General features: G+C 36.0%; 1 protein-coding gene across 5 annotated transcripts in view; it reads left to right on the top strand.

Annotated features, from left to right (window-relative positions):
• The window catches only part of SNX13 (sorting nexin 13), a 103,673-nt gene that overhangs the window by 68,115 nt on the left and 20,831 nt on the right, over positions 1-14,727 (top strand). For 2 of the 5 annotated variants that reach the window (XM_059712487.1, XM_059712489.1), the window contains 3 exons: positions 4,110-4,147; positions 7,832-7,901; positions 11,950-12,089. In XM_059712487.1, the coding sequence (XP_059568470.1) occupies positions 4,110-4,147; positions 7,832-7,901; positions 11,950-12,089 (248 nt within the window). Of the gene's footprint in view, positions 1-4,109; positions 4,148-7,831; positions 7,902-11,916; positions 12,090-14,727 lie in introns of all 5 variants that reach the window. The other 3 variants (XM_059712488.1, XM_059712486.1, XM_059712490.1) reach the window with 2 other exon arrangements.

Raw genomic sequence — 14,727 nt, 5'->3', positions numbered from 1 at the left:
GCATAATTAAGGAAGTTTTTTTCTTTTTTTTCTCACCCAAGGAATGAGGATATTTTCATTGATTTTTTTTTTTTTTTTTATAATCAGAGTAAAGAGGGTTTGGGGAGAAGAGATAGAAACATTGATATGAGAGAGACACATCAATTGGTTGCCTCCCACACACTCTGACTGGGGACGGGTATCAAACCTACAACCCAGGTATGCACCCTTCACCAGGAATCGAACCCATGACCCTCTGGGGAGAGCAGGCTGACACTCTAACCATGGCGCCACGCTGGCTAGAGCCAGAAAGGTTTTTTTTAAGGAGTACTTCTATGGGAGCTGAATAGTAAAATTCCGTTTACCTCAGGTTTACTGTGTGATATATCTGTATGTAGTGTGTGTTGGAAAGTCTTATAGAGCCGCTGTGAAATGTGCAGTAGCAACTCTGCTTCCAGAAGGATTGCTATAAGTATTTTAATTTTATGGACTTTAGAAATTTCTCAGTGTTGTGAAATGTATTTGTTATATTACTCAGAATGAAGGGAGATAGCCTGTATCATAATTCTATCATTTAAAATGATGATAGTAACAATATATCCTATGGGAGTAGTTTTTGATGCTGTAGTGTAAGAACTCTTTCAAAGTCATCTTGACTTTTAGCTTCCGTATAGATCTTTTTTTAACCAGTCTATCCTCTTTTATGCAACTAACAGAAAAAATTTATAAGCCATTTCAAACTTCTTCAAAACCTTATATTTACTTAAAACATAAAGAGTATTTTTAAAAAGTTTTTCTACGTACTTCTCTTATACATCAGTTATTGAGTAATCCCTTGCATTGGAATCATTGATTGTAGTTGGAATTGCATACATATGTATCTTTTGTCTTTCTAGACATTGCTTTTTAACATTCCGTGTCCTAATTAATGAGCTTTTATATATTTTATCACAAATAAATTGCCCCTCCCTTTTCTTTTGAAATCATTTGAAAAAATCATGTGGAATAGTGTGTATAATACAAACTATTATAAAAATAGCTGTCAGACCCTGGCTGGTGTGGCTCAGTTGGTTGCAGGTTCAATTCCTGGTCAGGGCACATACCCAGGTTTTAGGTTCCATCCCTGGTCTAGACTTGTACACAGTGGGGTAACTGATTGATGTTTCTCACATTAATGTTTCTTTTCTCTATCCTTCCACCCTCTCTAAAATAAACATATCCTGGGGTGGGGATTTGAATGATTAAATGAATGAATGTTAGGTGTATTATCCTTGTCAGTGTTTAGGTTTTAGGCAGTTGCAACTTTTTCAAATAATAATGCTTATCTTTTCTTGTCTTTATAAGATTATTTAATAAAAAATAGGCCTTCCCCAATTTTTTGTTTCAAAGTTATTTCCTGACTTTAAATTTAAGTGCACTCACACTTGGTGTATATTATACATTCTGAAATTTTGGCTACTTGTCTCAAATTAATAGAAATTTGATTTTAAGATCTCTTTAGAGATCTAAATTCATAATCTTTTAAGTGCTAGAAACCATACATATTAACTTTAAACTATAAATGAATATTGCTTTATCATATATTTACTTGGTAACTTAATTTGCTGAGATGTAGATAAAGCCTGAGGCAAAAGACATTAGCCAGTTAACTGCCACGTGTCCAAAACGAAACCATACCCACACACCATGATATTTTGAATTTAATTTTAAAAAAATCATCTGACTCTGGAGTTGAATAAAGGATGGCATTTTTTTTGTGTGAGGTGCTTGGTTCAATTATTTCTTCATCTGATGCCATTTATGGGGATTGAATTTTATTTGCACAGTATGATATATTACAGCGATAAATTCAGTAACAAAATAATTTTCAGTTCTACGGAAATATCAACAAAAGTGAGCTCGAAATAAAAATAAACCATCGACACAAAAAGCCTCGAAAACACTAAATTTTATTGATGCTCCAAAGAAGAATGCACACCCTGTTTACCATTTTAGGCATTTAATTCATGATTAGAGGCCTGATGCACGAAGATTTGTGCAAGAATGGGCCTTCCTTCCCCTGGCTGCCGGCACCGCCTTTGCTCCAGCCGGAGCCGCCTTTCCACCTTCCCACACTGCCCAGAGGCCCAGAGTGGCTGGTGCTGAATGCCTGCGTTGTTGCCATGGTGACGACGCAAGTGTCCCGCCCCAGCCGCTTGGCACCTGCGTGTGCAAATTAACCCGCCATCTTTGTTGGGTTAAGTTGCATACCCACTCCTGAATAGCTAGTGGGCATCTCAAAGGTACGGTCAATTTACATCTTTTTTTAAAATATATTTTATTGATTTTTTACAGAGAGGAAGGGAGAGGGATAGAGAGTAGAAACATCGATGAGAGAGAAACATCGATCAGCTGCCTCCTGCACACTCCCCACTGGGGATGTGCCCACAACCAAGGTACATGCCCTTGACCAGAATCGAACCCAGGACCCTTGAGTCTGCAGGCTGACGCTCTATCCACTGAGCCAAACCAGCCAGGGCCATCTTTCTTTTTTATTAGTGTAGATAACACAAACAAATTTTAAGTGTCACAGTGAACAAAAGAAGTCTCAAGTGTTGCAGTGTTTATCTCTCATGTGTCTGAGTGACAGCCCTATATGTTGATATTGGAATTTCTTCCATATGCGCTGGAATATCTACAAATTTAAGTTACCATAATTTTCTTGACAAAACCAGAGATGTCACTAACAAGTCTGATTTTAAAATTGACCAGAGTTGATATGCGAGGTTTGCAGCTATAGACGTGCGTGGTGTGTGGGGGCCGATTCGCCATTTACGTCTATAGACACTTCTGGTGTACAGAGGGTTAATTTTCATAAAGTATAATTTACTTATTTTCTAACATTTTAAAAAATAATTTTAGTTGCTTTTCAATTAAGTGGCATTGCATATGGAATTTTACATATATTTTGTTCTATTATTTACAGTGGTTTAAAAATCTAGACTTATAATGTTTTTGAACCAAATCTACCAAGAATAAGTATACTTAAAGATACGTTAAAAATCAGTCTGTTCTTCACACTAAAGAATAATTTTATTTGTAACATCTCTTAATCCAGTGAAACAGAAATAACAAAATACTTCTCACATATCGAACACTCAGTCTGCTGTATTTTCCTCATGTTTATATTGTATTAGGCAACTTAATACCACACTATGAGGATAAAATAATTTAATAGTTGCTCTCTCTGTACATGAATGCCTGTGTGTGTGTGTGTGTGTGTGTGTGTGTGTGTAGGCAGCTTAGGTACATACAGAGTGGGGCAGAAGTAAGTTTACAGTTGTGAATACACAAAACACGTTTATTCTTACATTATTATAATTGTTGTATTATCTTCAATATGAATAATTGAAAACCTATTTTGCCCCACCTTGTATCCTATATAATAAAGAGGTAATATGCAAATTAACCCTCATGCCCTCACAAGATGGCTGCCTACAACCAGGCCAGCAGGGGGGTTAGTGAGGGACAACCAAACGACTGAACAGCAGGCTGCGTGGGGCGACCAGGCCAGTGGGGGGGGCCATGAGGGGTGACCAGGCCGGCGGGGGGCGGGGGCAGTTAGTAGGAGCAACCGGGCCAGCAGGGAGTGGGCAGTTGGGGGCGACCTGGCCGGCAGCAGGGGGCAGTTAGGACCAATCAGGCCAGCGGGGGGGAGGGGGGGAAGTTAGGGGCAATAAGGCTGGCACATCAAGGCAATTAGGGGCAGCCAGGCAGGCAAGCAGGTGAGCAATTAGGAGCCAGTGATCCAGGATTGTGAGAAGGCTGTCCGACTGCTGGCAGTCGGACATCCCCCAAGGTGTCCAGGATCGGAGAGGGTGCAGGCTGGGGTGAGGGGATACCTCCACCCCCACCACCATGCACGAATTTAATACACCGGCCTCTAGTATATATATTCACTGAAATTCCTGGCTGGGAAAACCATAGGGCTTAGAGGAACAGGTGTATGGGAGTAGTATATGACAGTTTTCTTTTATCTTCTGTTATGTCTTTGGCTTGGCTAACTTTCATTCTTGGTGTTTGAACCTTAGATAAAGCAACCGTTTCAAAAGTCTTTTACTGTATACTAAGTTGAATTTTCTTTCCCACAGAATCTTTCAATGGGTCCCCTACAGGAAGCATAAATTTGGTACGTACTGTTATGGGTACTTAATTATTAAAGTGGCTTGAAAATAATATGAGCTTTAACATGAAAATGAATAATATGTTTAGAAGCCCCCAAATCATCCATTAGTGTTAATAGGAAATTGTACTTTTAAAGAAATGTTAAATTCAGATATAAAACATCTGTGAATTAGAATTTGAAAATGAAACTTATTTTCATTTAGTATTTTTAAATTACTTAGCAGAATGATAGGTAGTAAATTTGTGACATTAATACTTTACATTGGAATTAGTTTTCTTCTTTTGTATTTAGAAAATAAATATAAAACTAGTTGGGATATCTGAAAACTTCTAGATATTTCTTAAAGTCTACACTATAATAGATTCAGGTGGTTATAAATTTTTTTAAATGTAGAGAGTTTTATAGTGAATTAGGCAAGTATTCTATGATTATAGGTTTAAGAATGACAGGTTTTTAGCATATGAGCTCTCATTGATATTTCAAGTTATACAAGGTGAGCTGTGAAGTAATGAACATTTCAGTACTTTTATAGTATGTCCATTGAATAACTTAATTCATAAAATGCTAGTAGGAAGAAATATTAGTATTCTCTAAAGTTTCAGTCCAGAGTTTGCAGGGTGTCCTGGGAGATTGCTTGGTTTTTCCTTCCACCTACATAACTTTCTCTCAGACTTTTTGCAATAGTTAAGTGGTATAGAGGTCCATTATCTTATGTTGTTTTCTATACTATACACTTATTTCTAAAATAACCTCACTGAGTAACTGCTCTATTACCATACAAAGTATAACCTTCAACAAAATATTGCAACAAATCAGCCAGAGCGTTATGTCAGATATTTTGTAACATTTAAAATGTTTTCCTAAATCATTTAGTATCATTATCATTTACTTGTTATATTCTATAGCTTTATAACAAAAAGGAATAGCTCCTAGAGCAGGAAGAAAATGTTAGCAAAATTTTCATTATATAGAATAAGTTTCCAATGAAACAAAACCTTTGGTTGGTTTTAAAGAGAGTGGAAGGGAGGGAGGGAGGGAAGGGGAGAGAGAGAGAGAGAAGCATCGATGTGAGAGAGACACATGGATTGCTTGCCTTCTGTACATGCACGGACCAGGTTGGGGATGGAACCTGCAACCCAGATATGTGCCTTTGACCAGGAGTTGAACTGGGACCCTTAGGTGTGCAGGCCAACACTCTATTCCCTGAGCCACACCAGCCAGTTTTATGTTCCCTGTGCTGGTTTGTAATTTGAAGATAGCATAGATAATCTAAATTTTGTAGAATACTGTTTCCTCTGCGTCTTTTCTTTTTCATATAAAGGTAATATTAAAGCAAAGATTGTGCTATTTCTACTGCAATATTTTATTATAGGTCATATGAGCACTTAAAAATAAATTCTATTTCTTTTTAAAGTATTTTTATTCATATTCTATCCTAGTGGTCGGCACACTGCAGCTCGCGAGCCACATGCAGCTCTTTGGCCCCTTGAGTGTGGCTCTTCCTAAGACTTAGGAGTACTCTAATTAAGTTAGTAACAGTGTACCTACCTATATAGTTTAAGTTTAAAAAATGTGGCTCTCAAGAGAAATTTCAGTCGTTGCACTGTTGATATTTGGCTCTGTTGACTAATGTGTTTGCTGACCACTGTTCTATCCTGACAGAGTTTAGAGCTGGCATTATATTATTGGGAAAAGTAGATTCGGGAGAGACTAGGTGATATGGCTAAAGTCTCTTATGGTATCAGTGGTGAAGCTGGACTAGACCTGATTTAATTTGAGGATCCTCCCACTTGACTTGACCAGGGGAGTGCAGTGATATCTGTATGGATTTATCACATTTGCCTCTCTTAATGATCGGTCTTTAGTAGATACACTTTTGGCTGTCTAAGAGTGCAATAGCCTTAATTTAAATGGTTTTATGTCATCGATACGGCACATTCTAATTAGGTGACTCTTTTACTAATAATTGGTAATATCACATTAGAACTTCAAAGTTCATTCAGTTCATTTGGTTATTGAAGTGTAAAATATGTCACAACCATATGTTTGTGTGTCAGCGGTCCCCAGCACCACTTCTATGATCAGTGATTTACTAAGAGGTGTCACAGACCATGACATAGTCATACTCATGGCTAGGATTTATGACAGTAGGTCCTTGGGTTAAGTGGGAGATCCCTTCCTACGGCGTGGCGTAAGGCGATTTTCTCCGTAAGTTGGAACCCACCTACATAAGCACCTACCTCACTCACATGGAGCACATACACAGCAGTAATGAAGTGAAACAGTAAAAAAAAATTTTAAAGAAAGATAACAATTCCTGACCTTTACTTGTGGTAAATAAATAATAAAACACGTAAAGCACATATGTACATATGTCAAAATGACGGAACTTTTTTTATATATAAATAAATGGGAGATGGCAACGTAACCACGGAGCGACGTACGTCAAGTCTGACGTAACCCGAGGACTGCCTATAGCGAAATGATATAACGCAAAATCAGCCAAGGGAAAAGTCACATGGAGTAAAGCCTAGAGTAAACCTGGCACAAATTTTCAAGAATCCTTTCCCATGGAAATCCCATGGCACAAACTTAATTCCCCCATGATGAAAGTTACAGTACAGGTGAAATGCTGCCACTAGGGAAGCTACCAAACTAAGTGCCTAGGGTTTTTATTGGAGGCAGGTCATATACACACACACTGCCTAGCATATGCCAAAATTCCAGATTTCCAGAAGGAAAGCAGGTGTTCAAGATAAACCACATCCTTGTATAAACAATTCGTGTAGTGTGAGCCACTCTTAGCAGTTAGGGAATGGCAGGAACCTTCCCTAAATCAAATTCCCAGTTGCCATCCAAGGGCCAAGATTGCAAGCAGTCTCAGGCAGTTTCAACCCTGCTCTATTAACTCTTTTCTGTACAGTGTGTCTTCATTATATGTTTATTTTCTTTTCTCTGTATGTGTGGAGACTATAAATATATATATAATTTTAAATTTAGACCCAAAAGCCATAGTTATAAAAGATCTCGATCAATTAGTAATAATTTTTGTTTGTGAAATTAATTTTGAAAATTAATTATTTAAAATCCATCGTGGGCTATGGATTCAGTCCATTTAATACATAATCTTAATAATAGTTAACATTTTTTGGGTTAGGCAGTCTTCTAAATGTTTTACGTGTCTTCTCATTTAATCCTCACATAATCCTGTGACGTAGGTGCCTTTATTTTATTTTATAAAGAATATAAATTAACTAAAATTATTTTTAAATTAACAAAAGTGCAGTTAAATAATACAGAGTTGGCTGTAGTATATTTCAACATTTTAAAAAAATCAAAACATTTAATTAAAATATGTCCACTTATTTTTATCCACATTTTTCCTTGCCGTGTATTGAATATAACAGACAGGTAGCAAATTTTAGCATATGGACAAGCAATGAAGGAAGAAATAATCTGATTGATTTAAGAGTATTTCTAAATTACTTTGTTTTATAATTTCTTAATCTTGGCTTTTCTTTTTCCTGTTGGTGTAAAAGTGAGGATTATTGTTGAGGGGGTGGGTTTACAAATAATATAAAGATTATGTGGGGCAAAGGTGAGTAATGCATATGTGATGTGGAATTCTTTAACACTTTTTTCCTATGAAATTAAAATCTTGTTTCTTGATTCCCCCTCTTCCCCAAGTCTTTAGATGACCTTTCAAATGTATCTTCTGATGATTTAATACAACTTCATGCTTACATTTCAGACACAGGTAAGAAACTTAAAAATTTGATTATTATTACCCTTATATTATTTTCCACATTTATTTTTATAAGCCATTCTTCTATAGTCATATTTTTAAGTTAGTTTTTCCCCTGCAGCATGTTCCTCATTAAATTCTTTGAAATTTACTTACTTGTGTATATAGGTATTTTCTTTCTGTAAGGTTGTCACTGTTAACATTTTAAAAAGCTCAAATTCTAAGTATTTTTCATTGCTAATAAACTCGAACCAATCTTTCTCTCTTTTTATTTGCATCTAGCTGATATTTGTCTGCATAATTCTCATTAAATCATTTGGGAGACAGATTTTAGTTCAAAATTTGTTTTCATGAATACAAAGCCAATTAGATAACTGAATAAATGAAGCTTGTAGAGGTATAGGAGTTTACAGAAGTTCAAGACATGCTTGGATTAGGTGAGAAACCTCTAAGATTTTGTATCTCAGTCAGCAATATGGTTAGTGAACTGAGAAAAAAAATCAATATTCATCATTGCCATTAGGTTATTAGATAAAATCAGTAAGTAGTAGATAATGACATTTTCCTACGTCGTCTCTCCCTGGTCCTAGAATATAGGAGTATTGTGATAGATTACATATTAAAGTATAAACATACTGAGATATAAATCTCAGTTCAATTTAATGCTTACATTTTAGATACTGAAATGAAATTTATAGTATAAGTGCAGTTTAAAAGATAATTGGCATTTTTTTTTAAATCTGTTTTCTTTTGCTTTTACTGGAGCTGGAATCTCATTTTGCATTCTGTTCTCTGCTAAATTTCTGTAATAACTTATCTATAATTTCTGTCTCAGTTCCTTTTTTTTTTTTTTACAAGTAGTTGATGTACACATTACTTTGCTCTTAAAGGTCTTAGATAAAAACCTTGTCAATAAAACCATGTTGCTTTTCTTTCTAGCTTTTGCTAGAGTTGCCCCACCTTTTCCTTCATTAAAATTTTAAATTATTTTATAAACCTCTATTTTCTTGGTTGGCTTGTCTTCCAAATATGAAAGCCTTTATTAAAGTGCAAACATTTAGTATTTGTGCTTTTACTTCTTTCTTGAAGACCTTAAGCTTTCATGTCTAGAGGAAGATGCTCATGCCCATATTTCTTTTGTGGATCTTTCTCTTCTCTGAGAGTTCTGATTTTCCAGCTGCATTGTCCATTTATTTAGCAAGTATTTATTAGCTTCTTGTAGGAAGCACAATGCTAAGCATTTTTAATAAATTGTTATTCTTGTCAGACAAACATTTAAATACTAAAAAAGCAGCATACGTAGTAGTTAGGAGCACAACGTTTTATCTGGATTGCTTGGGTTGAAACCCGAGCCTTGCCACTTAATACTTGGGTGAAATTGGGTGGGTTCTTTAACTTCTGTTCTTCAATTTCCTTATATGTAAAATAGGATAATAATACTAATTATTAGTATGCTTATCTCATAGGGTTATTATAAGACTAATGAACTCATTACAATAGTAATAACCTGATGGGGATTTTATATTAGTTCTTGTTCTATAAATATTTATTCTATCAACTAGAGGCCTGAGTGTGGTCCGGCCGGCCCACCCCAATTGGGGCCCATTGGGCCAGGCTGGCGGTGGGGAGGGGCAGCGGGCATCCGGGGAGAGGGGTCCGGGGTGGTTGGCGGTTGGCCCCGCCCCTGATCGTGGTGTTGGGGGCAGATCAGGGGCAGGGCCAGCTGGAGGGGGGGGTGGACAATAGGGCCCCGGATCAGGCTGGTTGGCTGCCACAGTGCGTGTCATAGCCACTGGTGGTTCTGGTTGTTTTGCCGTTCCGGCCGCTGGGCTTTTATATATATAGATTGGCCTCCTGAGTCTCTCTGAATCTAGATCTTCACACTCTTAACATCTTCATTATAGGAAGAACTGATAGTCTAGTGTAGTGCTGCTCAAAGAGTGGTCCATAGACAAGTGCTTACTGCTTCCTTCATTGCAAAATCTTGCTTTAAAAAATATTGGCTAAATTAAGCAATATGCTTAGTGATGAGATTGATTTATATTCTGGTCCTACATTTTTATCTCGCTATAGATTAATAACAGTTTGCACATCACCTGCTATGAGTAACATGGTCCTAATGAAAACAAAACCTATTTCCACTGTTATATCTTACCATCATCCCAAAATCAATATATGTAACCTCATTTATCTTCTTTAAAACCAAATTACCTTCTGTATTCTGTGCTGCTTTTATAATAACCTCATTGTTTTTCCTATGGTGCAAACATCCTGGCCATGATCTCTGTGCCTATTAATTTGTGATAAATCTGATTATTCTTTTGTAGAATGCTTTCTTAACATTTCTCTTTCTTTTTCTATTCCTTGCTATTCTCCTTGCTGTTATTAACTCCTAACTGGTTATGGTTTGGTGCCTAATTGACTTCTGTTTTCTATTTTCCTTTCCCAAACCTATCTTAAACACAACAGATAAAGCCATTCCCTTATTTATATGCTAACTCTATTGAATGAGGGCCGGTTCTCACATGATGAAAAAGTGTATGGCAGTTTGTTATACATAGGTCTCTGAGAGAAGGATGATCGGAAGAGGAGAGCAGTGAAATATAGTGTTACCTACAGTTTAAGCTCCTGAGAGCAACATAACCAGCCTTTCTCCGGTTTTATATTTAGTCAAATTATATCTTATATCCCAACATAGGTATGTCTAGATTCATCTATCCACAAGTGATTGTGTGCCACAGCATCTCCTAGCCTGAGAGTATGTATAAAATATTCGTAGAGATAAGAATACAACACGATGAAATAAGAACCAAGTAAATTATAGAAATTAAAATATAGTGATTGGAATTAAGGTCAGTGGATGGAATAAGACTAAATACAGATGAGGAGAGACTCAGTAAACTTTTTGGAGACCTCAAGAAATAATCTAGAAGAGCATATAATGCAGAGAAATAAGAAAGTGGAAACTAAGAAATACAAAGAAAAGGATTGAAAGGGCATCTCTTTTCATAAGATTAGTACAAAATGTGAACAGGTTTTGATTTTAAAGACTGCTGGACTTGGATAGTTTGTGGGAAATTAGTAGGAAAATGCCTTTAAAAAGTCTCCAAAATAACTACAGTTGTGAATTGTTGATTAGAAATGAGTTGCCAAAATAGCAGATAAGTCTTATTCCATTGCTTTTGCTTTCTGTTTAGCTGAGGAGATTTTAATTGAAATATAACTAAATAGTGAAGGCTAGTACAAAAGGTTATTATTTTGTTTCTGTTATTTTTCCTCTATTAAATTTCAGGCTCTAATGCTATGCTGTGAAGTTGTATCGTGGTATCCTAACTATAATATAGGTAAAAGTCCTTGGGGAGATTGTTCAAAGTAGACATTACTGTATGGTTGGTTGTGTGGTTGGTCATGGTTGGTCATGTCATCATAAACTTGTAGCTTGTTTTGCAGTGTAGCCATCTATATATATAAAAGCCTTAAGTGACCATTATGACCAGAAAGACCAGTCAACCAGTTGCTATGATGCACACTGACCACCAGGGGGCAGACACTCAATGCTGGAGCTGCCCCCTGGTGGTCAGTGCGCTTCCACAGCCAACCTCCCACAGTCCCTCACCCCATCCGGCAGGTTCCAACTGGCAGGCCCTGTCTGGCAGGCCCTGTCTGGCAGGCCCCCAGGCCCCATCCAGCAGCTGGTAAGCCCCCAGGCCCTGTCCAACAGCCAGCAGGCCCTGGCTGGCCCAGCCCCAATCAGACTGGGAGAGATGGCCCTGCTAGGCCCTGATCACCAGCCAGGCCTAGGGACCCCACCTGTGCACAAATATCGTGCACCTGCCTCTAGTCATATATAATACCTTATGGGTGCGAGTACAGATGATGGGATTCTGTTTTATCCCCTGGTGACATCCTTTTGTCTCAGTCTGTCATTTCAAATTCTTCATTTCATGTTGTCCTTTTTGTTTTTGTTCTTCATCTTCCTCCTTTTTTTGTGTCTTTTGTTCCTCTTCATTTTGTTTTAAATGACTAGTATATGCTGACTATGACCCATATGCTGTGGCAGGCGTTTGTAATGATCATGGCAAGACATATGCATTGTATGCCATCACTGTGCACCGACGCAATCTAAACAGTGAGGAGATGTGGAAAACCTATCGTCGTTACAGTGACTTCCATGACTTCCACATGAGAATCACTGAACAGGTAATGAGGTTTTGAAGTGTGTGCTTTAAATTGTTTCCTGAGTCAATGTTTAATTCTAAATAGTTCTGAGGATGTTAAGGTATTGACCCAAGCCAATGAAAGAAAACAAAGTAAGAATTTGTGTATAATCAGTATAAACGTTAGAATGATTTTGAACATTTAACCAATAAATCAGACTTTAATTATAACCACTGTTGACTAGACAAAATATTCATGGTATACCTTGACCGGAATCGAACCTGGGATCCTTCAGTCCACAGGTTGACGCTCTATCCACCGAGCCAAACCGGCTAGGGCAGCTATAATCATTTTAGATGACATCCTTATTTTAATCGTTTAACAGTTAAATCTTTGATCCAATACATTATTTTAAGAACCATAACCTAAATTAAATTTAACATTAACCAAATTTGTATTAAATACAACCCTCTTGTTTTATGGAAATATAAGGACTCTTAAAGATAACAAATTATTTCTGTTCTACTTTTTATTAAATATTTTTTTCTTATCCTTAATTTAGAAGAAAATAAACTGTCACCAGATGGATGGAGTAGGTGATCTATGAAATTTATTTTAACTCTTGAGAGTCTTTGATTTCATTCAAGGCTTATAAATATACAACTGGTATTAAGCCAATACAAATTATACTGATTAATGGTGACATTTGATTGGGTGGACTAAAGCTTTGAAATGACATTGTACTAGTTTAGTAATCAGAAAATGCCTTTTTCATTTAAGAGAATAGAGGGAAAATGGTTGGCATTGGTAATCTCATTAAAATATTTTTTTAATGAGAGTGACATAAACTACTAATAACTTTAAAATGATTAAAAACAGGTTAGTGTTGACTCCAGAAGCCCATATTAAAAAGACTATTTTGAATTTATTTAGATGAAATTAATAACTTAGGACATGTTTACTTTTTCTGTTCATGTTGAGTACATCTTTATGAATAAAGATGTATAAAAATAAAAGGAAATAATTAAAATGTTAAATGTCATATTATTTTAGAAATGGGTTGAACTCCCCATTCATTTATTTAACAAATATTTATTGAACTTTTCTTATATGCCTGGCGCAGTTCTCAATGCTGCAAATATAATTGTGAACAAGACAGGTCCTTGCCTCTAGGAGTTTATATTCCAGTAGATACTATGCATGTCTTTTTCATTGGGTGAGCTGTAACTAAGTATAAATAAAAGTAATGATTTAAAAGATATTAAGTGTGCATTAAAGTAACTGAGTGAATGTATTTTTGTGCCTGGATATAAACACATTTTGAATCCTGATATAAAATTTCAAGAATGTTTTTTAAATTTTCCAGTAATGTGTCTGGAATCTAAACATGACATATTCGATGTAGAAAAATAAAATCTTTGATTTTGGAATGTCTATGATTTACATATAGTATTTGACTTTTTTGTGAGCATTATAATACTTTTTATTATTTTTGTGAGTTCTTTAGGTAAATTTCCAATTTCTTTTACATGCCTTTAAAAATATTTTATGAATTTTTGGCATAGAATTATATTACTTTTCAGGAATGGCCCACCTTCTACTTATTATAAGTCAATATGAAGTATAAAATTTTCCCATTTTTTCCTTTTATAATAATAATAATAATACTTTAAAAAGCTATTAATCATCAATGCCTCTGTTCCAGACAGATAATTTTAAAAGGAGTTTGATAATTTAGACTTTGAGAAAATAACTGTTATTGTAACATTTATTTTTTTCTTTTTATTAATAATGTTTAATATTTTAAAGTTTCTGAAATAAATTGTTTTCTTGGATACTGTTATATTCCCATGGTGTATTTCATCCTAATGAAATACTACAATATGGGTGGCTTAAACAACAGACACTTACTTTCTCATGGAAGGCCAGATCTCAGTTTTGGGCTTATTTATCCCTGAGGCACCTCTTTGGCTTTCAGTGACTGCCCTTCTCATTGTGTCCTCACATGGCCTCTTCTTTGTGGGCTATCATTCCTGGTGGCATTTTGTAGGTCCAAATTTCATCCTCTTAGAAGCACAACAGCCAGATTAGATAAGGACCTGCCCGCCCTAATAACTTGTTTTAATTTTATCACCTCTCTAAAGGCTCTTTCTTCACACATAGTCACAGTCTGACCTGGAGGTTAGGGCTTCATGTTGGGGAACTACAGTTCAGTCCATACCATATTGGTAATGCCAGAGTAAACTGCGTTCTGTAAAATTGAGTCCATAGTTTAAGATAATGTAGGTAATATTCCAGGAAATGAAATATTTATGACTCCTTGAAAACTTTAATTTACATCTATTAGGTGTGATTAAAAAATTTAATCCATTGGCCATTTGAGATCCAAGAAGGACATATTCTAATAGTTTTGTGAATCGCCAAATTTATGAATATTACTACAGCATAACTTCTCCCCTGTAAATTGCCTCTCCACTTTCTCCCCTACCTTGCCTGGGGCAAAATAACTGCTTTTAACTTTCATGTGTAACATACAATCAACTTGTTCACATTATAGCTCCAAGCAACCATCTGATTTGCCATTCCATTTAATAATTTATCAGAATCTTCCAGTTTGTGGACGAAAATTATCCTACACCTTTTCATTCCTCTTCTCTTTAATCTCTGCTCCAGAAATGAA

Source organism: Myotis daubentonii, chromosome 10 (assembly GCF_963259705.1).
Source record: "Myotis daubentonii chromosome 10, mMyoDau2.1, whole genome shotgun sequence".
In the NCBI taxonomy this organism is placed as follows: domain Eukaryota; kingdom Metazoa; phylum Chordata; class Mammalia; order Chiroptera; family Vespertilionidae; genus Myotis; species Myotis daubentonii.
The sequence above is the reverse complement of the archived record's forward strand: the minus strand, read 5'-3'. Positions and strand labels throughout refer to the sequence as shown.